Source organism: Mycteria americana, chromosome 8, assembly GCF_035582795.1.
Source record: "Mycteria americana isolate JAX WOST 10 ecotype Jacksonville Zoo and Gardens chromosome 8, USCA_MyAme_1.0, whole genome shotgun sequence".
In the NCBI taxonomy this organism is placed as follows: Eukaryota; Metazoa; Chordata; class Aves; order Ciconiiformes; family Ciconiidae; genus Mycteria; species Mycteria americana.
The window spans coordinates 21761272-21786505 of record NC_134372.1 but is presented as its reverse complement, the minus strand read 5'-3'; the positions used below and the strand labels follow the sequence as shown (position 1 = coordinate 21786505).

General features: G+C 53.9%; 3 protein-coding genes across 3 annotated transcripts; all 3 read left to right on the top strand.

The window, feature by feature from the left end:
* The first annotated feature begins 896 nt into the window (after positions 1-896).
* Positions 897-3465, top strand: LOC142414121 (protocadherin gamma-A10-like). The gene is made up of 2 exons (XM_075511022.1): positions 897-3332; positions 3376-3465. Exons 1-2 carry the CDS (start codon positions 897-899, stop codon positions 3463-3465), a joined length of 2526 nt encoding a protein of 841 aa, XP_075367137.1.
* An 11122-nt stretch (positions 3466-14587) lies between these two features.
* LOC142413707 (protocadherin gamma-B5-like) lies at positions 14588-18272 on the top strand. The gene has a single exon (XM_075510109.1). The coding sequence runs from the start codon at positions 14897-14899 to the stop codon at positions 17402-17404; it is 2508 nt and encodes an 835-aa protein (XP_075366224.1). The 5' UTR covers positions 14588-14896; the 3' UTR covers positions 17405-18272.
* A 1071-nt stretch (positions 18273-19343) lies between these two features.
* LOC142413706 (protocadherin gamma-A12-like) lies at positions 19344-24578 on the top strand. Its single transcript, XM_075510108.1, has one exon. It carries the CDS (start codon positions 20192-20194, stop codon positions 22724-22726), a length of 2535 nt encoding a protein of 844 aa, XP_075366223.1. The 5' UTR covers positions 19344-20191; the 3' UTR covers positions 22727-24578.
* Positions 24579-25234: the final 656 nt, after the last annotated feature.

The window sequence follows — 25234 nt, the reverse complement described above, 5'->3', positions numbered from 1 at the left end:
AGGTGCCTGAGCAAGTTCACTTCCTCAGGAGCTGTACGGGTTTAGGGTCTCAGTTTCAATTGACTGACCCCACCTTCTTCAGCCCTTACATGTCTGATCTCAGTCAATGGTTGTGGAGTAGATAATTTGGAGCGTGTTCCAGATGAACGGAAGTATTTAAAGAAAAGTTGCTGCCGTTTCGGCTAATGAGTCTGATATCTCTGGTTCTCCGTGGGGCGGGTCTGAATGTCGTAGTTGGAATTTCAGCAAGCGTTTTCTTATGCATTGAAGCTAGACAGCTACAAAAATTCGTGGCAGAGATTGTGCTTTTGAACGAATGGGCCAAGACTCGTAATATTCTGCACGTCATATTACGAAAGAGTATTTTACTTTACATAGATGGGCATTAGCGAGTCCTTTTTCCCGTGCGGTAGAAACACCACGCCCACGGGAGGCCTCAGCCTTCCTCCTGGTTGTGGTCGCCTGGAGGATGAAAGAGGAGATGGGCTCGAGAAAAGCCAAGGCAGGAGATCACCGCTGGCCGGGAACCGACGTCTCCGTGTGGACTGTCCGGTCCCCGCGAGCTGCGCGTGGGAAAGGCAGGGCGGGCAGCGCTCGGCAGCGCTGGGTGCCTGCAGTGCCGGGAGGAGGCTGCGGGCGCCGCTGTTGACCGAGGAGGAGCGGGAGGAAGGCCGGAGCGCTGGAGGCAGCCCCGCCCGCTGCGGCTCGGCTCGCTCGCTCGCTTGCTCTGTAGCTGTCTCGGCGGCCGGGCGGTCTGCGAGTGTCCCCGCGGTGCGGAGCCGTGCTTCAGCGAGGCGGAGGGGCCGGCGGCAGCGGCCGGGAGCGGCGAGCCGGATCGGCGGGCGGCGGCGGGGAGCTGCCGGCGGTGGTGCGGTGCCGGCAGTGCCGCGGCGGAGATGTGCGCGGCGGGGAGGTATCGGGGCCGGCGGGAGCGAGCCCTGCTGTGGTGCGTGCTGGTGGCGGCGTGGGAGGCAGCGTGGGGGCAGCTGCGTTACTCGGTTCCCGAGGAGATGCCGAAGGGCTCGTTCGTGGGCGACGTGGCCAAGGACCTGGGGCTGGAGCTGCCGGCGCTCCGCCACCGCGACCTCAGCATCTTGGACAAAGGTAGGACGCAGTATTTCGCTCTGCACGGGAAGACGGGACATTTAGTGACGGCGCAGAGGATAGACAGAGAACAGCTGTGCCGGCTGTTGGAAAAGTGCATGCTGCGGTGTGAGGTGATAATGGAGGGGGAAATGCAGGTTTACGGAATCGAAGTGGAAATCACGGACATTAACGACAACGCGCCCAGCTTCAAGGAAATCGAGCTGGAGGAGAGAATGAGCGAGACGACAGCCCCAGGGTCGCGGTTTCCCCTGGCCGAGGCTCACGACCCGGACGTGGGACGGAATTCGCTGCAGAGCTACGAGCTGAGCGGCGACGAGCACTTCTCGCTGGCCGTGCAGGCGGGCCCCGGCGGCGATCAGCGTCCCGAGCTGGTGCTGGCGAAGGCGCTGGACCGGGAGGAGGCGGCGTTTCACGAGCTGGTGCTGAGGGCGAGCGACGGCGGAGAGCCGGCGCGGACGGGCACGGCGCGGATCCGCGTGGCGGTGCTGGACGCGAACGACAACGCGCCCGTGTTCAGCCAGGCGGAGTACACGGTGCGTGTGCCGGAGGACGTGCCCGTGGGCTCCGTCCTCGTCACCGTCACGGCCACCGACGCCGACGAGGGGCTGAACGGGCACGTGAAATACTCATTGAAGAAAGTGTCGCACATCGCATTGGAAATGTTCCAGCTGGACGCCGAGACGGGAGCGATCAGTCTGGTGCGGAGCCTGGACTTCGAGGAAGGCGACTCCTACGAAGTGGAGGTGCAGGCACGGGACGAAGGAGAGCTTTTTGACACGGTGAAAGTCAGGATAACGGTGACCGACGTAAACGACAACGCTCCCGAACTGACAGTGTCGTCGGCGCTGAGCGCGATCTCTGAGGACGCCCCGTCGGGGACGGTGGTGGCCCTGCTGCACGTGCAGGACCGGGACTCGGGGGCGAACGGCGAGGTGCGGTGCAGCATGGCCGAGCGCCTCCCGTTCCGCCTGGAGAAGTCCTTCGAGGACTACTACCGCGTGGTGACGGCGAGGGAGCTGGACCGGGAGGAGGTGGCGGAGTACAACGTGACGGTGCGGGCGGCGGACGGCGGGTCGCCGGCGCTGCGGAGCAGCGCGGTGCTGGCGCTGCGGGTGCTGGACGTGAACGACAACGCGCCGGTGTTCGCGGAGGCGCGCTACAGCGCGCGGCTGCCCGAGAACAACGCGGCGGGCGCGCTGGTGCTGACGGTGCGGGCGGCGGACGCGGACTGGGGGCAGAACGCGCGCGTGCGGTACCGGCTGTCGGAGGGGCGGGTGCGGGGCGCGCCGCTGTCGTCCTACGTGTCGGTGCAGGCGGAGACGGGCGCGCTGTACGCGCTGCGCTCCTTCGACTACGAGGAGGTGCGCGAGGTGTGGCTGTGGGTGCGGGCGGAGGACGGCGGCGCGCCGGCGCTGAGCAGCAACGTGTCGGTGCGGCTCGTGATCGTGGACGAGAACGACAACGCGCCGCAGGTGCTGTACCCGCCGGCGGCGGCGGCGCCGGGCGCGGGCTGGGCGGGCGTGGAGCTGGCGCCGCGCTCGGCGGAGCCCGGGGCGCTGGTGGCCAAGGTGGTGGCGGTGGACGCGGACGCGGGGCAGAACGCGTGGCTGTCGTACGAGCTGGCCAAGGCGACGGAGCCGGGGCTGTTCCGCGTGGGGCTGCACAGCGGCGAGGTGCGCACGGCGCGCTTCCCGCTGGCCCGCGACGCGGCGCGGCAGAGCCTGGTGGTGGTGGTGAAGGACCACGGGCGTCCGGCGCTGTCGGCCACGGCCACGCTGACCGTGGTGCTGGCCGAGAGCGTGGCCGAGCTGCTGGCGGAGCTGGGCAGCGCGGCGGCGGCGCCGGGCGAGCCGGCCGGCAGCCTGACGCGGTGGCTGGTGGTGGCCGTGGCGGCCGTGTCCTGCCTCTTCCTCGCCTTCCTGCTGCTGCTGCTGGCGCTGCGCCTGCGGCGCTGGCGCTGGCGCCGCTCGCAGCTGCTGGCGGCGGGCAGCGGCGCCTTGCGCGGCGTCCCGGCCTCGCACTTCGTGGGCATCGACGGCGTCCGCGCCTTCCTGCACTCCTACTCGCACGAGGTGTCGCTCACCGCCGACTCGCGCAAAAGCCAGCTCCGCTTGTCGGGCGGCAGCTGCTGCGACACCCTCCCGGCCCGGCCACCGGCTGAAGCTTCAGGTGGTCTCGTCCCTAAGGGAGAGGTTGCCGAGACTTGTGGCCAAGTTTCCTTTCAGGTACGTTAATTTTTTGACCTGCTTTTGTGTACACGGTGCTTAGGTTCTTAGGGTAGCCGCGGACATTTCAAAGTGCGTGGTCTTGGAAATCACGCTTTACGATGGTCGCCAGCTCGTGAATGTCACCTCCTGAACGTGTGCTGAGCCTGCTGTGTGTGTTTTATGTGCCCTGTTCTGTACCGGCTCGGCAGAATTCATCGTATCTAGCTTTCTCTAAGGCTGGAAGTTTCCATTGCACATGCAACTGCACAAGGAAATTTTGCTCTCTAGGTCTTCCTCTGACACTACCTTGAAATTAAACAAGTTAAACAAGTACTTCCTACTACCCAGTTCCCAGAATTTCGTTGCCATTCCCTGTATCAGCTCTCAAATGGTGGTAGACTTGGGCAACTTTGTATCCCAAAATTCATCATCTCTCAAGTCCCAACTTACTTGGAAATCTGCCTTCAGCGAACAAAGTAATCAATCCCATATAAGGATACTCAAAGTTCTACAAATAGACCCGTATTACATGGTGAAAAATTCCTCTGATATCACATCGCGTTTTTTCCCACTGCTGGGCTTCGTGATTTAACCTTTGGGTTCGATACAAATGTAATTGACGATTATTGTACAGGCATAGACAACGAAACAGACTATATTTACTAGAATACAGATGGAAAATATTTTAAAACAAAGTACGATTCGTCACAGTCTTTTTATGGTGCATCTAATTTTGGAATGCGAGTTAATCTGAGAATATAAAATATTTTACTCCTTGGTTTCCTTACAATATTAAAACATTTTTTCCTGCCAAACACACCATTCTGTTCTGAAAGCACATCTACCAAACAGGCTGCCTTGGAAGCGGCCTGCCTTCTTTCCTCTGAAGCAAAATTCTAAATTAAAAGTCTGAAGCAAAAGGTTCTAAATTAAAAGTCATTATTACTTCCACATATTTCTTTCAATTGTTCGTTTTACACAGCCAACACAAATAGCAAGGATGATAACAGTTATTGTCACAACAATTAGCCCTTCTAATAATGTAGCCAGTCATCCCTTCAGTGACCATCCTCCTAGGGTTTGCAGAATTTTATTTAGCCAATTATTTTCTGCAGTGTCTCGGATAGCTTTACTATCTTCTGCTACTCTTTTCATCTCATCTAGCTGTCTTTGCAAATCATCAGTCACATTGGGTATGTGGACACAACAATGTTCTGTATCTAATTTTGAATATCCACATACCCCTTGTTCTTTAATCAATAGTAAATCTAATGCTAACCTATTCTGTATGGTCATCTTAGTATTTGCTTGAACCTGCCTGTTAATAATTTGAAACCCTTTCTGGGTAGGTCGTGATAGTGCCTCTACTTGCCAAGTCAAATTATCTCTCAGTATTCTATTTTCTAATGCCATTAATCCTGGTAACAAAAAAACTTTGAATTCCCCAGCTGAATTCGACAGCAGAGGTAGGCCCTGCCCATGAATTGCCTTCTGGTTCTCGTTTCACTTTTCCCCAATAAGTGGTTTTAATTGGACTTCGCTTCCAAGTTGGGCAGATTGTCAGAAGTCCTAGGGTTACTTGTCTCCCTATTGGTTCTAGTTTCAATCGAGTGGTCCAAAATCCATCTGATGTTACCCACACAGTGTAGCCAGGAGAAAGGAATCTTTTGCCTACATTCTTGGGAATGATTTTGAGCGCTTTTCTGCTGTAATTCCAAAGTGGAAAGACTGATTTACCTTTGTGAGGCATTTCCAATTTGTCCTACTAATATCAAACATTGGCTTCATACTCCAATCAATGCACCAGGCATTATTTCCTATATACTTCCAAAATCCCTCTACTGGCTTAACACAAGTTTTGGGAAGCTGTCTAAGTTTCTCACATTCAGGTGATTTCACCTTTTTCCCTTTTTGAATTGAATTGAAAATATACATTACGAATTTACCCAGGGCAGTTCCTCCTCCTGATACAAAGCCAAAGTCCTTTTCGCTATAACCTTTAGGGCATTTTCCTCCTCTTGGTTTAGCAATTATAGTTTTGTTTCCTATGGTCACTGGATCTTGCAGTACATTCAAAACTCTATCCCTGCAATCTTCTTTCTGGTCTAAATAGTACCTTACTCCAGCCTTGTTCAATTCTTGGGTCATTTTGTTGTAATATTCTAGCATTGTCAAATTCACAGGTATGATTCCCCATGGGATAGGTTGGCCTGCAGATTGGGGAATTGGGAGGCAAGCAGTTACGCTTGTCAAATTTCGTATTTTACCAAATCCTAACAAATCCTCTAACATTAAATTGTTAGCATCCTCTTCACATAGACTTTTACACACTAGTAAACAAGCACATAGCAGCATCAGGAAAACTAATTTTGGGTCAATCTTATGGACGTTGGTCCCGTAGGCTGAGATTTCCATGGTCCAGTAGGTGCTTTCTTAATTCTCGAACAGTGGATCCACGCGGCGTGCTTCTCAAGCTTAACTGCAGTGAGGTTGTGAGCAGAACTTGAAAAGGGCCACTCCATTTCTCTTCAAGAGGGTCACCTGAAATATTTTTAACATAAACCCAATCCCCAGGTTAAACAAGTGCCCTGGAGAACCTAAACCCCACGCTCTGGTAGATACTGCTAATTTATTTACTTCTTGTAATAGTTTTCCTAATGCTATTAGATATTGCTGTAAGCTAATTTCCCCTACTTGGGTGAGATCTTGCCCTCAATATCTGGTTTGAAATGGTCTCCCATATAAAATCTCAAAGGGACTCAATTTCTCTTTAGTCCTTGGTTTAGTTTGAAGTCTCAATAATGCAATTGGGAGGGCCTGATCCCATCTCAAGTTGGTTTCCTGAAAAATTTTGCTCAATTGTGTTTTTATCATTTTCTGTACCTGTCCACTTGCTTGTGGGCGGTAGGCTGTATGCAATTTCCAATTAATTTCTAAAAATTTACTAGCTTGCTGAAGTGCCTGTGACACAAAGTGTGGCCCTCTGTCAGAGGAGATCACTTCTGGCACTCCAAACCTAGGAATAATTTCTCTTAATAAAACTTCTTGGGCTTTATTGTTACTTCTTGGGCTTTATTTGTTCTGCAAGGGAAAGCTTCAGGCCATCCAGAGTAGGTATGGGTTAACACCAACAGATGCCTATACCCCTCTTTTCTAGGGAGCTCCAAAAAGTCTATTTGCCAGTTTTGACCTGGAACATTTCCTTTGCCTATGCTTCCAAATTTTACACGATATTCTACCTTTGGGTTGTTTTTCAAACGTGTCTCGCACCTATCAACCACACTTTTCACAGTTTGAAACAAATTTCTAGCCACTATCTGCTCTTCAGTTCTCCAGTGAGTTTCGTCTTTGTCAGTGCCCACAATAGTCTAAAGGGAATTATTATCCTGTTATCTTTTAACACTGCCCATCCTGATAGGCCAAGTTCAGCCTCTAAGTCAGTAATTAACTTTGATCCTTTTCATCATATTCAACTGATTCAGGTAGTGGCAAAGATTTTTCAGGAATTAAACTTAGTATCTCACCTTGTTCCACTGCTTGCCTTGCCCCCTAATCAGCCAATGTATTTCCCACTTCCCTGTCAGTGTTACCTTTCTGATGTCCTTTGCAGTGCATAATCACCACCGCTGACGGAAGTTGCACAGCCTCTAAAAGTTCCCTTGAGCAGTTAAGAGTCCTCACTCCTTCCGAATTGCTCCATGAGCATGAACTACACCAAAGGCATATTTTGAATCTGTCCGTATATTCACTTGCAATCCTTTGGCAAGCTCCAGTGCTCTCACTAAGGCAACTATTTCTGCTCGTTGTGCAGATGTGCCTTTAGGGAGTGACTTAGCTTCCACCACCTGATCTGTGGGTGGTCACAGCATATCCTGCCATTCGAACACCATTCTTTACAAAACTATTCCCATCGGTATACCAAGTGTGGTCAGCTTCTTCCAGTGGCTCGTCTTTCAGATCAGGCCTGCTTGCGTATACGGTCTCAATGATTTCTATACAATCATGTACAACAGTCTTCATTTCCTGCTTATTACTTAGAAAAGAAGTGGGGTTAATAACAGCAGATGTAACGATTTCTATTTTGTCCTGTTCCATCAGGACTGCTTGATACTTCAGAAACCTTGATGGTGACAGCCAATGTCCTCCTTTTTGTTCCAAAATGGAAGTTACAGCATGGGAAGTATGCACAACCATCTTTTGTCCCAAAGTCAATTTTCAAGCTTCTTGAATGATCAGAACAACAGCGGCAACTGCCCGAAGGCATCCTGGCCATCCTTCACTAACCTCATCCAATTGTTTGGAAAAATATGCTACTGCTCGTTTATAAGGACCCAGCCTCTGGGCTAGAATTCCCAAAGCCACTCCGTGTCTCTCATATGAGAACAACCAGAAGGGCTTTGTTATGTCTGGCAGGCCCAAAGCTGGAGGTCTCATTAATTCCAATTTCAATTCTTTGAACGCCCTCTTGGCTTTATCAGTCCATGTTAACTGTGTCTGACTATTTTTCAACAGTTTGTACAAGGGTTTAACTAAAAGTCCATAATTATAAATCCATAATCAACCCCAACTTGTCATTCCCAGAACGGTTCGCAGCTCTTGTACGGTGGTTGGTTCTGGGGTCCTGCAGATGGCTTCCTTTTGGTCATTCCCGAGCTGTCTCTGTCCTTCAGAAATCACAAATCCCAAGTAGATTACTTTTTTTTTTTTCAAGATCTGGACTTTCTGCAATGATACTCGATAACCACTTAGTCCAAGAAAATTTAACAAACTCACAGTCCATTCCTTACATTCTTCTTTTTCTGTAGCTACCAAAATATCATCCACATACTGCAAAAGGATACCATTTCCTGGAGGCCTTTCCCAGACCTCTGATGCTTTAGCCAACTGATTTCCAAAAATTGTGAGGCTATTCTTAAAACCTTGAGGTAACACTGTCCAGGTTAGTTGGGTTTTTTTTCCGTCCTGAATCGGGGTTTTCCCATTCAAAGGCAAATAAGTTGCGGCTTTCAGGGGCCAAGGTGAGGCAAAAGAATGCATCTTTCAGATCTAGTACTGTGAATCATTCATAGGTTTCTTTTAAACCGGTCAATAAAGTGTATGGGTTTGCCACTACCGGGTGCAAATCTTCAACTATCCGATTTGTTGCCCGTAGGTCTTGTACCAATCGGTAGGTTTTGCCATCAGGCTTTTTGACAGGCAGAATGGGAGCGTTATACTCTGAGGAGCATTCAGTCAATAATCCGAATTTTATACATTCTTCTATAATACTTTGCACTCCTCATCTATCTTCCAATTTCAAAGGATATTGTTTTACTGTAATGGGTTGTGCTCCTTCTTTGAGTTTAACAACAACCAATTCCACATTTTTAGCTTTTCCAGGTATTCCCGAGGCTCATACTCCTGGGTATACCTGGTCTTTTATTTCCTGCATAATTTCTTCTTCTCTAACTTGGCCTCGCACTTCGTGGTCCCGGCCTCACACTTCGTGGCCATCGACGGCGTCCGCGCCTTCCTGCACTCCTACTCGCACGAGGTGTTGCTCACCGCCGACTCGCGCAAAAGCCAGCTCCGCTTGTCGGGCGGCAGCTGCTGCGACACCCTCCCGGCCCGGCCGCTGCCCGATGAGCCTGCGCCACTGCTCGCGGAGGACCCTGCCAGCACCTGCTGCGCGGACCCCGCCGCTCCCCCGGTGAGTTCCTCTGACGAGACATTCTCCGCAACGCTTCCCTCTGCTGCTTCTCTGCCCGTTCCCCCCGTGTTCTGTGTCCTGCCTAGGGAGGTTTAGTTACGAGGAAGGCAAAGCTTTGCTCAGGAACGCGCTGTGTGCTGGTGCCTCTTGCTCCGGGGAGGTGAACGTGGGATTGTGTCTCAGCGTTACAGTTGGTGTGGGAGGCAGGAGAAGTGGGGCTACTGTTGCCTTGAACTTCTTAAGCGCGAGGCTTTGTCGTGACTGAGTTGCACGCTGTTCCTTGATCCAGCCCTGCTTGGAGGCATGCTCCTCTCTTACTCTTAGACCCTTGATGTTTCTTCCCAGAAGACTAGTGAGCAGGCAAATGTCTCTTCCTTCTTCATACAGATATGTAAAGAGATCTCTGTGAAGTCCGTGGCATGATCCTGGTGCACGTTATAGGGAAATGGTCTGGGCAACTGGCTCTTTGATGCCGTGTGCTTGCAAATTATAAAGGTCAAAGAACACCATGCAAGTTGTGAAGGGTCGGAAATGGGAGTCATGGGAGCTGTTCGTGAGGGGCTGTTGAAGGACACAAGAGGGATGGTTTGCTCCTTTCCCTGTTCAGTGCCCAGCTGTAGTATCATGCAATGTGAATTTTGGCTTCCCAAGTAAGTTTGGCCTAACGCATGTTATTCCAGCTGTATTGGGAGCCCTGGGAGGTTCTTCCTGTGTGTTTGCAGGTTGTCATCAATTCTTCACTAACAGCTTAATTATGTACTTATGACAAATGTCATAGTGAGAGCCTTGGAAAGAGCAAACTGTGTATTCGCTACCTACTAAACACCTGAATTATGTACCTACCTTAAGTGCCACAATCTAGAAGTGTATGTTCCGATCCCTTCCTTTCTGCAGGTGTTAAGTTCTTGACTTGCTCGTTGTAATGATCTGAAGGAGGGCCTTTGTCTCTGATAATGTGTGGAAGATCACCTCTGTTACCTTTGCCTGACTGTCCTGTACGTGCCTTTCATGTTTACAGCTGTAAAGAGAAAGACATGTTCGTAGACGTGTTTCCTTGAAATATCACTGGGAGAAATGCTGTTGCTTGTCACGTGCACGTGCTGAGAAGTCAAATATTGTCCCTGGTAAGGAGAAGTTGTCTGAGCAACTTGTCTTTCGATGGAGTCCATCTGCAAATGATGAAGATCAACGGCAACCATGCAATCTGTGAAGGGTTTGAGGGGAGTCTTGGGGGTGCTGTGTGTGAGGAGGTACTGGTGGAGACATGGCATGTGTTTTGTTGATTCACAGGGTTTATTGCTGAACTACTGAAAATGAGTCTGAAGGTGTCTTGTTTTTGGATGTTGTGAGTTCATCAGTTTGCTTTCCTATTGCATGATGTTCCCTGTGAATGGTAGTTAAATTCTTCCCTTGAGGTAAAGGTGGGCCGCTGTGTGTCTGATAACGTGTCTGAAGATGTCACTGGAACAAATGTTCTTGCTTGTCACATACAGATGGTGAGAAGTTTTGGCAGTATCAGCAAGAGACTGGCTTCGAAGCAGGAAAAGAGGGGGTTGTATGCTCCGTCTGCCTGGGCGGTGCTTTAATATCATGCCTAGTGCCAAGGCCTCTGTCACTTACACTAAACCCCCTTTTCCCGCATCCTGAAAGGGGATGACAGTCCTCTGACGAGTTTGGCTGCAAGCAATAGCCATGGAAGTGCAAACATGACTCAGGGGTTCTATTTCTAGTAACTGCTGTGTGAAACGTCATTTTTCCACCTATATGTCCTTGTAAGACTGTGATGTAGAGTTTCATCGTGGTGGTATTAAGCTTTTCCCAGCCTTGACTAACCTTCAGACATTATCAATGGCTCATGCTCATGTGAGGTGCCTGCTGATGTTTTGTTGGTATTAAAATTGGTGGGGATGTAGGGGATGGGAGGGTATTTTTGTCAGGAATTCCTGGGTTTGGGGCTTGTTATTTGAAGCATGTGCAAGGAAGTTACTCATTTTATCCACCATCACGCTGGATACAGCTTTTCCTGTGAGTGGTAGGTATTGGGCATAGAAGTAAGCATTGCATTAACAGTTGCAGAGTCACATATCTTCCAAATTGCCTGTGTGCTGAGGAGGAAAGATGGTGCCTTTGAGCTGATACTGACGACTGAGGCTTTAACCAAGCTGCATATCGCTTGTGCCCTTTAGAACATTTTATGTTTCTTGAAATGAGTGTGATGAGCAGAGAAGTCTCCATGCCTGCGTCCATGTTGTGATCCTTGTTCTCTGTAAAGAGAAACTGTGTGCGCAGCATGTCTTTCAGTGATGTCTGTCTGCAAAGTTAGCTTCCCTGTTACATGATAGTGGAGCACGTTGAAGCATTCTGTCTGCACAGAGACAGGGCAGGTGGAAGAGTTTGCTGTGGCTTAGCTTGAAATGTCTACAAGGTAGGTGTAAATGTTCCGTTTCTCCTAGTTGCTATATGGGTCCCGTAGTTGTGGTTCTGGCCATTTTCCTTTTCTTCTTGTCCAAAGCAATGACTTGGAGAGCTGTGCCTATGGTCTTTGGTGTGAACTCCTGTGTGATGCTCCCATGTACTTTTTCCCAGCTGGATACTCTTCTTGTGTACCTACTACAGTTGACATAATCTGACATGTTCAGCTATGATGCCTTCACTTCTGTTGGTTTCACATTCCTTCCTTGTTTCTTCTCACGTTCTAAAACTGGGCCTCAGTTTGGCTGATAGTCCTTCAAAGAAGAGATTGGTTAAAATTATCAGGCTGGGGAGCACTTTCCTTCCATACCTTGAAGGTGTACAGCTGCCAAGAGAAAGACTTTGACATACTTCTGTTTCCCTACATTTGACATACTTTGACATACTTCAACATACTTTGACATACTTCTGTCACTGAATGAAATGCTCTTTTGCCTGTGGCTGATACATGGCCAAAAGTTGGGTATTATCCATGGTGCAACAAAAAGCTGTGAATGCAGAGCAAGGAGGGTGAGAGTCTGGTTTTGAACTATAGGAAAATAGGTGGGCCATGTGGCTTTGGCTGAGCAATGACTTGATGTCATGCCTGGTGCCAAGGCCTGTGCCGTTTATGCTGTGGTCGTGGTTTCCCTGTCCTGAAAGGCAATGGTAGTCTTCCAGTCATAAAGTATTTGTGCAGTAACTGTGCGTGTAGAACAATGATGCGTGGGTAGAACAGCTTACAATTCCTGTGTGAAACCTCCTTGATCCATCTGTATCTCCCTGTACCATTGTGATGTAGAGTTTTTTCATAGCTGTAATTACACTTTCTTTCAGGCCTTTGTTTCCTGGAAGGTGATGGTTCATTTCCTCCATTTCTGGAGAGTGCTTTTGCATTTGAAACTGTGCGTGTTTTTTGGCAGCAAAGGCTTACTTCAGCCACCTAAGACAGAATTTTATGTGTGAGGAGAAAGAAGCAGAAGCTAAAAGAGAATCTGCTGTAATTTCTCAGAAGACTTGGCTTGAGAATGAGGCCCATGATAAGGTGTTTACGGTTATGGCTTCATATTTGTGGGAGATGAGCAGGCCACATAGTAGGAAAATTGCTGAGAGCTGATGACTATTTCTTAAAAGGAAATCCCGTACTATGTAGTCCAGAGTAGGGCTTGAGGGCCGCACTTGCAGCTTGACATACGAATGACTTCTGGGTGCTCTCAGGGATGAATTTCAACACCCGCAGTGAAGACCAAGAAGACTTCCCGGTGAGTTTCTCTGACAACACTTTGTCTTCTAAGGCTTCCTTGCCTTGCTTGCCTGATTTATGTTTTTCTTTACCTGGACTCATATGTATGTAGGTTTACTTGTAACTATCAGCATAGCTTCGTTTAGCAATGCGCCGTGTGCTAGTGTGTCTTGCTCTTGCTACAGTGGGTGTGAGAGGCAGGAGATGTGAGGGTATCTTTGTGTTCTGTTATTGTTGGGTGAAGTAGATGTAAACATGACCTTAGGAGAAGCCGCATCTCTGTGGAACAGTGTGTGTGATAAAAGAGGGGAGGAGATTCCCCCTAAACCATTGGTTGATGACCCATTCTGTATTGGATGACCACTCCCGTTTTAGTTTGGCCGTTTATAATTCGTGTGCTTTAGAATCCTTCTGTTTCTTCTCAGAATGTTGGTAAGCAGACAGGCAAATGTACCTGCCTTCTTGGTGTGACTGTAGTGCATTGTGCTCTGATGATATGCTGCTTCTGCTCAATAAGTTGGGCCTAAGAAATATTATTGCACCTGATCCATTCATTTGTGTATGTTTCTAACTCTTGCTGCCCAGAAATCCAGTCATACCTTGGGCTGTATCACAACTAGTGTGGTGGTTCTCTCCCTCTACTCGGCTTTCATGCGACTCACCTGGAGTACTGCGTGCAGCTCTGGGGCCCACACTACCAGAAAGATATGGACCTGTTAGAGTAGGTCCAGAGGAGGACCCTGAAAATGGTCAGAGAGCTGGAACCTCTCTGCTATGAAGAAGGCTGAGAGAGTTGAGGTTCTTCAGCCTGGAGAAGAGAAGTGTGTGGGGAGACCTTATTGAACCTTTTCAATATATAAAGGGAACTTATAAGAAAGACAGAGAGTTTTTACCAGGGCCTGTCGTGACAGGATAAGAGGCAATGGTTTTAAACTGAACGAGGGCAGGTGTAGGTCGGACATAAAGAAGACATGTTTGATGATGAGGGTGGTGAGACACTGGAACGGGTTGCTCAGAGAAGTTGTGGGTGTGTCACCATTGAAAGTGCTCAAGGTCAAGTTGGATGGGGCTTTGAGCAGCCTGATCTAGTGAAGGATGTCCCTGCTTATGGCAGAGTGGTTGGAATAGATGATCTTTAGAGGTCCCTTCCAGCCCAAACCAATGTTTGGTTCTATGAAAGACTTGACGTGGCTTTGCACTTTCCCCTTGTCAGCCCCTCAAGTATGGAGACACAGAAGAAGGAACTTTTGTGAAACAGACACGAAATAATAAAGGTTGTTCTGCTGTCTTAGCACAGAGCTATAGACATTACCTGTGGGGTGAAGTATATTTCTCACGGTAATTGTTCTTGCTCCCTACAAGAAAAATCAACAGTGGGACAAAAGTCAGAGACACCCATGAGCAAAAGAAAGAAATTCAGGGATGATGGAAAGGCTTTGCAGGCCCAGCATGACAGGACTGAAATGACATTTGCTTCATTCTGTTTGTGATTGCTTGTTGATTACTCCATGACAAATATTTCCCTCTTGGTATTTGTCCCATGTATAAAAGCAGAACTGAAAGTACCTGAGAGAGTGCTATAAAGCTCTTGAAGTCTTCCCTAGTTATAATATAGTTTCGTGCTCTTACAGTTCCACCTTGATTTTATTAAGGGCAGCTGAGTTCCTTTCTTTATTGCTCTGCCATGCAGATTTCCCTCTGACTATTCATTGCGGCTCAAGGAGATGACCTAAAAGTACCCGACAGCATATTTTAGTTTTAAACGTGTTTGGAGTTCCATTAGGCAAGTGCTTCTGCGCTTCCTGATTCTAATAAAAAGGAGACCCCAAAGCTGGATGCAACCAGTAAACACCGGTGGAAAGCCCGGGCCCTTGTGAGCGCGGTCGTGAGCCAGCTGCAGTGGCGCCGCGGCGCCTCCGGGTGCCGCTGTTGGCCGACGCGGAGCGGCGCCGGAGCCGCAGCCGCTGCAGAGTCCTGCCCCCGCAGGCTGCTCGCTCGCAGGGCGCCGGCCAGAGCAGCAGCGGCACGGGCAGCAGAGGCGAGAGGCGGCGCGGCGCGGGGAGCAGCGGCGTCCGAGCCGGCGCCGAGATCGCTGCCCTCCGGCGGCCCCTGCGCTCGCTGCGGAGAGCGGCTGGAAGGAAGGCAGGGAGGGAGGGAGGGCAGCGGCAGGAAGGAGGACCGCGGCGAGCGCTGCCGAGAATGGCGAGCAGGCAGAGGCCGAGCCGCCGGCGAGCGTCCGGGCGAGTGCTGCTGCCCGCTTTGCTGCTGTGCTTGTGCTGCCGGGCGGCGCCGGAGCGGATCCGCTACGCCATCCCCGAGGAGCTGGGCAGAGGCTCGCTGGTGGGGCCGCTGGCGCGGGACCTGGGGCTGAGCCCAGCGGACCTGCCGGCACGCAAACTGCGGCTGGCGTCTACGGCTAACAGGCAGCTGAAATACTTCGCGTTGAGCGGGGAGACCGGGAACCTGTACGTGAGCGAGAGGCTGGACCGGGAGGAGATGTGCGGCGAGTCGGCGTCCTGTTCCGTCAGCTTCGAGGCGCTGGTGCAGAACCCGCTGAACGTTTTCCACGTCGAGGTGGCCATCCAGGACGTGAACGACAACTCCCCGGCCTTCAGCAAGGCTGCTCTGGACCTCGAGATCGGTGAATGGACACTTCCCGGTGCTCGTTTTGCGCTGGAGATGGCCCGAGACGCGGACGTGGGAAGCAACTCGCTGTTGACTTACGAGCTCACTAGCAACCCGTCCTTCACTCTGACCGTGAAGGAGAGCGCGGGTGGAAGCAAGCAGCCGGAATTAGTGCTGGAGAGAGCGTTGGACCGTGAGAAGCAGAGCTCCTTTGAGCTGGTGCTGACGGCGGCGGATGGCGGGGACCCCGTGAGGTCCGGGACTGTGCAGATTCGGGTGAACGTGACGGACGCCAACGACAATGCGCCCGTGTTCAGTAAAAGCGTCTACGAGGCGCGAGTGCGGGAGAACCTGCCGGCGGGGTCGCTGGTGCTGCGGGTGCAGGCCACGGATGCGGACGCGGGCTCTAACGGGCGGGTCTCCTACTCCTTCGGCAACGTCCCGGACGGCGTCCGCGCGTTGTTCAGTGTGGAGAGCGACAGCGGCGAGGTCAGGACGGCGGGGCCGCTCGATTTCGAGGAGAAGAGTAACTACAGGCTGAGCCTGGAGGCCAGGGACGGTGGCGGGCTCACCGGTCACTGCGAAGTGCAGATAGACCTCACGGACGAGAACGACAACGCGCCCGAAATCACGATGTTGTCGGTATCGAGCCCGGTGCCCGAGGACGCGCCGGCCGGCACGGTGGTGGCCCTCCTGAACGTGAACGACCCGGACTCCGGGGAGAACGGTCAGGTGTCGTGCGAGCTGTCGGGCGAGGCGCCGCTGTCGATGGTGGCGTCGTCGGGCGGCTCGTACAAGGTGGTGACGGCGAGCGCGCTGGACCGGGAGCAGGCGCCCGAGCACCGGGTGACGGTGGTGGCCAGGGACCGGGGCAGCCCGGCGCTCTCCAGCCGCGCGGCGCTGGTGCTGGAGGTGTCGGACGTGAACGACAACGCGCCGGTGTTCGAGGAGGCCGCCTACAGCGCCTACGTGGCGGAGAACAACGCGGCGGGCGCGCCGGTGCTGCGCGTGCGCGCGCGGGACGCGGACGCGGGCGCCAACGGGCGCGTGAGCTACTGGCTGGCGGGCGGCAGCGCGGGCTTGGCGCCGTACGTGTCGGTGGAGGCGCGGAGCGGCGCGGTGTACGCGCAGCGCTCCTTCGACTACGAGCAGTGCCGCGAGTTCGCGGTGGCGGTGCGGGCGCAGGACGGCGGGGCGCCGGCGCGGAGCTCGACGGCGACGGTGCGCGTCTTCGTGCTGGACCGCAACGACAACGCGCCGCGGGTGCTGTGGCCGGCGGCGGGTGCGGCGGCGGGCGCGGGAGCGGCCCCGGCCGCGGCCGCGGCCCCGGCCCCGTTCGAGGTGGTGCCGCGGTCGGCCGAGGCCGGGTACGTGGTGGCCAAGGTGGTGGCGGTGGACGCGGACGCGGGGCGCAACGCGTGGCTGTCGTACGAGCTGGTGCAGGCGCCGGAGCCGGCGCTGTTCCGCGTGGGGCTGCACAGCGGCGAGGTGCGGACGGCGCGGGCCGTGTCGGAGAGGGACGCGGCGAAGCAGCGGCTGGTGGTGGTGGTGAAGGACCACGGGCAGCCGGCGCTGTCGGCCACGGCCACGCTGCACGTGGTGCTGGCCGAGAGCTTGCAGGAGGCGCTGCCGGAGCTGAGCGAGCGGGCGGCGGGCGCCGCCTCGCCGGCGGAGCTGCAGTTCTACCTGGTGCTGGCGCTGGCGCTCCTCTCCGCTCTGTTCCTGCTGAGCGTGGCGCTGGCCGTGCTGGCGCGGGTGCGCCGGGCCGGGCCGCCCGCCGTCCTGCGCTGCCTGGGCGCGCAGCGCTTCTCCGTGGCCGGCGCCGCCTTCCCGGCCGACTTCTGCGAGGGCACCTTGCCCTACTCCTACAACCTGTGCGTGGCGCCGGGCCGCGCCGTCGCCGAGGGCGCTTGGCTGCCGCCGCCGTCGCCGCCGCTGCCCAGCCTGCCCGCGGAGGAGCTTCTCGGCGGGGAGCCCTGCGCGAAGCGGAGCCCCAGCAGCAGCGTCGGCGCGGGAGAGCCGCCCGCGGACCCCGACGCACCGCAGGTCTGTAAGCCCGCGCTCTCCCGCTGTTTTCCTTGAGCCTTTCTGAACCGCCGTCCCTACTGCCCTGGGGTTTTTTCAGGTGTTGTGGATGGGGAGTGCCCGTCCGTGTCTCCGTGAAGGAATGAAAGGTCGGGGTAACTCCCTTCCATTCAGAGCAGGCAGTTAGCGGCGGCGCTCCTTGGTGTATCGGTGGTCACAGGTTCAGGTTCAGCTGAGAGGTTTTGACTGCAACTGTCACTTGAACGGTGAACGCTGACCGTGGCAAATTAATGATTCTGCATAACGAAAAATGTGGTGGAGGCTTGGAGTTGGAGGCTTTTCTTTCCGGGTCTTTTTTTCCCCAAGCGATGTACTTGAAGCTGGTTGATAGCTGGATGGAACCCCGCTGTTTTCCCGAAGGAAAGGTGCGTGTTTTCTCCATGAATGGAGAACTTATAGGTTGTTCATCCGTAGTGAATGTTCCCCTCTTCCTCCGTGTGCCCTCTCATGTTTTGGAGGAAGGCTGGTGCAGAAATGGCAGCATTAATCGGACGGATAAATTATAACCAGGCATGATTCTTCCGAGTTCTTTGTACGGTTATTTCCCATTTTAACGGTGAGCACCAATCCTCACTGTGTAGCATGAAATCTGGGGATTCTGCATGATGGAGTCGGGAGAAGGGCTTGACCCTTGGCGTTGGAGATTTTTCCTTCCTGAAATGTGCGTGCTTTCTCCATGAAAGGAGAAGTTACAGGTTATTCCTTCCTGATGAAGGAGGGGAGTGTGGCCCATCTTTTGGTGGAAGGCTTCTTCAGAAATGGTAGCCCACGTGGGATGGGTTAATTTCTCCAGGCATTGTTTCTTTGTGCAGTTATTTGTCTTTTTTTTTTTTTTTTAATTCTATCCTGGGTGGTAGTTTTATTGTTCCTGATCTGTCTTTCATACACAGTGTAGTATGAGATCTCAAAAAAAAAAAAAAAAGAAAATCGGCTTTTGTATTTCGGAGCCTGTCTTCTTTTCCTCTCCCCTTTTCCCAAAGAGAGGTGCTTGGACGTGGTTGATCGCATTGACAAGGCAATACAAAACCGAGGAAGTCGGTCTCTCAGCCATTTCTTGCAATAGTTGTTGTGTCTGCCCGTTTACAAGGAGAAGCCTCTACCCATATGTCTGAGAACATATCGACAACGACAAGGGCATACTCAAAACGACAGCAGTTAGGCATTTCGATAAAGTCCATTTGCACATGTGGAAATGGTCCCCACGCCTCTTATTACTTTGTTTACACCTGGATTTCTGACAAAATGAAAGCCCCTTCCTAGTCGTTCAAGCCATCGAATCCATTGTTTCAGTGTAAGTGTGTATAAACCATACAAACCCTGAATTAATGTGGCCTATTAAAAAGGGAAATCACCCATTAGAGTCCATTAACTTTCCTTGCTCAGTATTAGCTGCAGCTTTGGGTGTTTAATGATGTAGGCGCTAGCTCAGTGACTTGACTGAAGCATTGCATTGCTCTCATCCCATTCCAAAATACCGCTGAGAATAGACGACTATCGGGAAAGTAGACGCACAAGAAAAATTTGGAGCAAACCAACCCTGTCGTACGGCTGCAATCACCCCCTGTTTGCTGTTGTGGGCCACAGAATGAGCATAGGAGCAAAGGCAGATGTACCTGTTTTTCTTCTTGCTGCACTCGCAAAGCCATTTTCCCCGGAGTCTGCGGGAGGCCGAGCAGATGATTCTGGCCAGGTTCACTGCAGGTGCTTCCTGCCTCCTGGGTAGCTGTCGTACAATCAGTGCGAAGTGATCAGGTGACCTGTAGCCTGAAACCGGGGTGGGTGGGACAGAATGACTTTCGAGCAACAGGGGAGCGTTCTTCTTTCTGTACTGTGTTCCCAGGAAGGTCTTCTAGGGAGAAATCCCTGAGCACGGCGCAGGTGCCTGAGCAAGTTCACTTCCTCAGGAGCTGTACGGGTTTAGGGTCTCAGTTTCAATTGACTGACCCCACCTTCTTCAGCCCTTACATGTCTGATCTCAGTCAATGGTTGTGGAGTAGATAATTTGGAGCGTGTTCCAGATGAACGGAAGTATTTAAAGAAAAGTTGCTGCCGTTTCGGCTAATGAGTCTGATATCTCTGGTTCTCCGTGGGGCGGGTCTGAATGTCGTAGTTGGAATTTCAGCAAGCGTTTTCTTATGCATTGAAGCTAGACAGCTACAAAAATTCGTGGCAGAGATTGTGCTTTTGAACGAATGGGCCAAGACTCGTAATATTCTGCACGTCATATTACGAAAGAGTATTTTACTTTACATAGATGGGCATTAGCGAGTCCTTTTTCCCGTGCGGTAGAAACACCACGCCCACGGGAGGCCTCAGCCTTCCTCCTGGTTGTGGTCGCCTGGAGGATGAAAGAGGAGATGGGCTCGAGAAAAGCCAAGGCAGGAGATCACCGCTGGCCGGGAACCGACGTCTCCGTGTGGACTGTCCGGTCCCCGCGAGCTGCGCGTGGGAAAGGCAGGGCGGGCAGCGCTCGGCAGCGCTGGGTGCCTGCAGTGCCGGGAGGAGGCTGCGGGCGCCGCTGTTGACCGAGGAGGAGCGGGAGGAAGGCCGGAGCGCTGGAGGCAGCCCCGCCCGCTGCGGCTCGGCTCGCTCGCTCGCTTGCTCTGTAGCTGTCTCGGCGGCCGGGCGGTCTGCGAGTGTCCCCGCGGTGCGGAGCCGTGCTTCAGCGAGGCGGAGGGGCCGGCGGCAGCGGCCGGGAGCGGCGAGCCGAATCGGGAGGCGGATCGGCGGGCGGCGGCGGGGAGCTGCCGGCGGTGGTGCGGTGCCGGCAGTGCCGCGGCGGAGATGTGCGCGGCGGGGAGGTATCGGGGCCGGCGGGAGCGAGCCCTGCTGTGGTGCGTGCTGGTGGCGGCGTGGGAGGCAGCGTGGGGGCAGCTGCGCTACTCGGTTCCCGAGGAGATGCCGAAGGGCTCGTTCGTGGGCGACGTGGCCAAGGACCTGGGGCTGGAGCTGCCGGCGCTCCGCCACCGCGGCGTCCGCATCATAGACAGAGGTAGGACGCAGTATTTCGCTCTGCACGGGAAGACGGGACATTTGGTGACGGCGCAGAGGATAGACAGAGAACAGCTCTGCGAGAGTGTGCAGCAATGCATGCTGCGGTGTGAGGTGATAATGGAGGGGGAAATGCAGGTTTACGGAATCGAAGTGGAAATCACGGACATTAACGACAACGCGCCCAGCTTCAAGGAAATCGAGCTGGAGGAGAGAATGAGCGAGACGACAGCCCCAGGGTCGCGGTTTCCCCTGGCCGAGGCTCACGACCCGGACGTGGGACGGAATTCGCTGCAGAGCTACGAGCTGAGCGGCGACGAGCACTTCTCGCTGGCCGTGCAGGCGGGCCCCGGCGGCGATCAGCGTCCCGAGCTGGTGCTGGCGAAGGCGCTGGACCGGGAGGAGGCGGCGTTTCACGAGCTGGTGCTGAGGGCGAGCGACGGCGGAGAGCCGGCGCGGACGGGCACGGCGCGGATCCGCGTGGCGGTGCTGGACGCGAACGACAACGCGCCCGTGTTCAGCCAGGCGGAGTACACGGTGCGTGTGCCGGAGGACGTGCCCGTGGGCTCCGTCCTCGTCACCGTCACGGCCACCGACGCCGACGAGGGGCTGAACGGGCACGTGAAATACTCATTGAAGAAAATCACAGAGAAAGCCTCGAAGGTTTTCCAGCTGGATGTTGAGACGGGAGCGATCAGTCTGGTGCGGAGCCTGGACTTCGAGGAAGGCGACTCCTACGAAGTGGAGGTGCAGGCACGGGACGGCGGCGGACTTTCCGACACGGCGAAAGTCGCGATCTCTGTGACCGACGTAAACGACAACGCTCCCGAACTGACAGTGTCGTCGGCGCTGAGCGCGATCTCTGAGGACGCCCCGTCGGGGACGGTGGTGGCCCTGCTGCACGTGCAGGACCGGGACTCGGGGGCGAACGGCGAGGTGCGGTGCAGCATGGCCGAGCGCCTCCCGTTCCGCCTGGAGAAGTCCTTCGAGGACTACTACCGCGTGGTGACGGCGAGGGAGCTGGACCGGGAGGAGGTGGCGGAGTACAACGTGACGGTGCGGGCGGCGGACGGCGGGTCGCCGGCGCTGTGGAGCAGCGCGGTGCTGGCGCTGCGGGTGCTGGACGTGAACGACAACGCGCCGGTGTTCGCGGAGGCGCGCTACAGCGCGCGGCTGCCCGAGAACAACGCGGCGGGCGCGCTGGTGCTGACGGTGCGGGCGGCGGACGCGGACTGGGGGCAGAACGCGCGCGTGCGGTACCGGCTGTCGGAGGGGCGGGTGCGGGGCGCGCCGCTGTCGTCCTACGTGTCGGTGCAGGCGGAGACGGGCGCGCTGTACGCGCTGCGCTCCTTCGACTACGAGGAGGTGCGCGAGGTGTGGCTGTGGGTGCGGGCGGAGGACGGCGGCGCGCCGGCGCTGAGCAGCAACGTGTCGGTGCGGCTCGTGATCGTGGACGAGAACGACAACGCGCCGCAGGTGCTGTACCCGCCGGCGGCGGCGGCGCCGGGCGCGGGCTGGGCGGGCGTGGAGCTGGCGCCGCGCTCGGCGGAGCCCGGGGCGCTGGTGGCCAAGGTGGTGGCGGTGGACGCGGACGCGGGGCAGAACGCGTGGCTGTCGTACGAGCTGGCCAAGGCGACGGAGCCGGGGCTGTTCCGCGTGGGGCTGCACAGCGGCGAGGTGCGCACGGCGCGCTTCCCGCTGGCCCGCGACGCGGCGCGGCAGAGCCTGGTGGTGGTGGTGAAGGACCACGGGCGTCCGGCGCTGTCGGCCACGGCCACGCTGACCGTGGTGCTGGCCGAGAGCGTGGCCGAGCTGCTGGCGGAGCTGGGCAGCGCGGCGGCGGCGCCGGGCGAGCCGGCCGGCAGCCTGACGCGGTGGCTGGTGGTGGCCGTGGCGGCCGTGTCCTGCCTCTTCCTCGCCTTCCTGCTGCTGCTGCTGGCGCTGCGCCTGCGGCGCTGGCGCTGGCGCCGCTCGCAGCTGCTGGCGGCGGGCAGCGGCGCCTTGCGCGGCGTCCCGGCCTCGCACTTCGTGGGCATCGACGGCGTCCGCGCCTTCCTGCACTCCTACTCGCACGAGGTGTCGCTCACCGCCGACTCGCGCAAAAGCCAGCTCCGCTTGTCGGGCGGCAGCTGCTGCGACACCCTCCCGGCCCGGCCGCTGCCCGACGAGCCTGCGCCGCTGCTCGCGGAGGACCCTGCCAGCACCCGCCGCGCGGACCCCGCCGCTCCCCCGGTGAGTTCCTCTGACGAGACGTTCTCCGCAACGCTTCCCTCTGCTGCTTCTCTGCCCGTTCCCCCCGTGTTCTGTGTCCTGCCTAGGGAGGTTTAGTTACGAGGAAGGCAAAGCTTTGCTCAGGAACGCGCTGTGTGCTGGTGCCTCTTGCTCCGGGGAGGTGAACGTGGGATTGTGTCTCAGCGTTACAGTTGGTGTGGGAGGCAGGAGAAGTGGGGCTACTGTTGCCTTGAACTTCTTAAGCGCGAGGCTTTGTCGTGACTGAGTTGCACGCTGTTCCTTGATCCAGCCCTGCTTGGAGGCATGCTCCTCTCTTACTCTTAGACCCTTGATGTTTCTTCCCAGAAGACTAGTGAGCAGGCAAATGTCTCTTCCTTCTTCATACAGATATGTAAAGAGATCTCTGTGAAGTCCGTGGCATGATCCTGGTGCACGTTATAGGGAAATGGTCTGGGCAACTGGCTCTTTGATGCCGTGTGCTTGCAAATTATAAAGGTCAAAGAACACCATGCAAGTTGTGAAGGGTCGGAAATGGGAGTCATGGGAGCTGTTCGTGAGGGGCTGTTGAAGGACACAAGAGGGATGGTTTGCTCCTTTCCCTGTTCAGTGCCCAGCTGTAGTATCATGCAATGTGAATTTTGGCTTCCCAAGTAAGTTTGGCCTAACGCATGTTATTCCAGCTGTATTGGGAGCCCTGGGAGGTTCTTCCTGTGTGTTTGCAGGTTGTCATCAATTCTTCACTAACAGCTTAATTATGTACTTATGACAAATGTCATAGTGAGAGCCTTGGAAAGAGCAAACTGTGTATTCGCTACCTACTAAACACCTGAATTATGTACCTACCTTAAGTGCCACAATCTAGAAGTGTATGTTCCGATCCCTTCCTTTCTGCAGGTGTTAAGTTCTTGACTTGCTCGTTGTAATGATCTGAAGGAGGGCCTTTGTCTCTGATAATGTGTGGAAGATCACCTCTGTTACCTTTGCCTGACTGTCCTGTACGTGCCTTTCATGTTTACAGCTGTAAAGAGAAAGACATGTTCGTAGACGTGTTTCCTTGAAATATCACTGGGAGAAATGCTGTTGCTTGTCACGTGCACGTGCTGAGAAGTCAAATATTGTCCCTGGTAAGGAGAAGTTGTCTGAGCAACTTGTCTTTCGATGGAGTCCATCTGCAAATGATGAAGATCAACGGCAACCATGCAATCTGTGAAGGGTTTGAGGGGAGTCTTGGGGGTGCTGTGTGTGAGGAGGTACTGGTGGAGACATGGCATGTGTTTTGTTGATTCACAGGGTTTATTGCTGAACTACTGAAAATGAGTCTGAAGGTGTCTTGTTTTTGGATGTTGTGAGTTCATCAGTTTGCTTTCCTATTGCATGATGTTCCCTGTGAATGGTAGTTAAATTCTTCCCTTGAGGTAAAGGTGGGCCGCTGTGTGTCTGATAACGTGTCTGAAGATGTCACTGGAACAAATGTTCTTGCTTGTCACATACAGATGGTGAGAAGTTTTGGCAGTATCAGCAAGAGACTGGCTTCGAAGCAGGAAAAGAGGGGGTTGTATGCTCCGTCTGCCTGGGCGGTGCTTTAATATCATGCCTAGTGCCAAGGCCTCTGTCACTTACACTAAACCCCCTTTTCCCGCATCCTGAAAGGGGATGACAGTCCTCTGACGAGTTTGGCTGCAAGCAATAGCCATGGAAGTGCAAACATGACTCAGGGGTTCTATTTCTAGTAACTGCTGTGTGAAACGTCATTTTTCCACCTATATGTCCTTGTAAGACTGTGATGTAGAGTTTCATCGTGGTGGTATTAAGCTTTTCCCAGCCTTGACTAACCTTCAGACATTATCAATGGCTCATGCTCATGTGAGGTGCCTGCTGATGTTTTGTTGGTATTAAAATTGGTGGGGATGTAGGGGATGGGAGGGTATTTTTGTCAGGAATTCCTGGGTTTGGGGCTTGTTATTTGAAGCATGTGCAAGGAAGTTACTCATTTTATCCACCATCACGCTGGATACAGCTTTTCCTGTGAGTGGTAGGTATTGGGCATAGAAGTAAGCATTGCATTAACAGTTGCAGAGTCACATATCTTCCAAATTGCCTGTGTGCTGAGGAGGAAAGATGGTGCCTTTGAGCTGATACTGACGACTGAGGCTTTAACCAAGCTGCATATCGCTTGTGCCCTTTAGAACATTTTATGTTTCTTGAAATGAGTGTGATGAGCAGAGAAGTCTCCATGCCTGCGTCCATGTTGTGATCCTTGTTCTCTGTAAAGAGAAACTGTGTGCGCAGCATGTCTTTCAGTGATGTCTGTCTGCAAAGTTAGCTTCCCTGTTACATGATAGTGGAGCACGTTGAAGCATTCTGTCTGCACAGAGACAGGGCAGGTGGAAGAGTTTGCTGTGGCTTAGCTTGAAATGTCTACAAGGTAGGTGTAAATGTTCCGTTTCTCCTAGTTGCTATATGGGTCCCGTAGTTGTGGTTCTGGCCATTTTCCTTTTCTTCTTGTCCAAAGCAATGACTTGGAGAGCTGTGCCTATGGTCTTTGGTGTGAACTCCTGTGTGATGCTCCCATGTACTTTTTCCCAGCTGGATACTCTTCTTGTG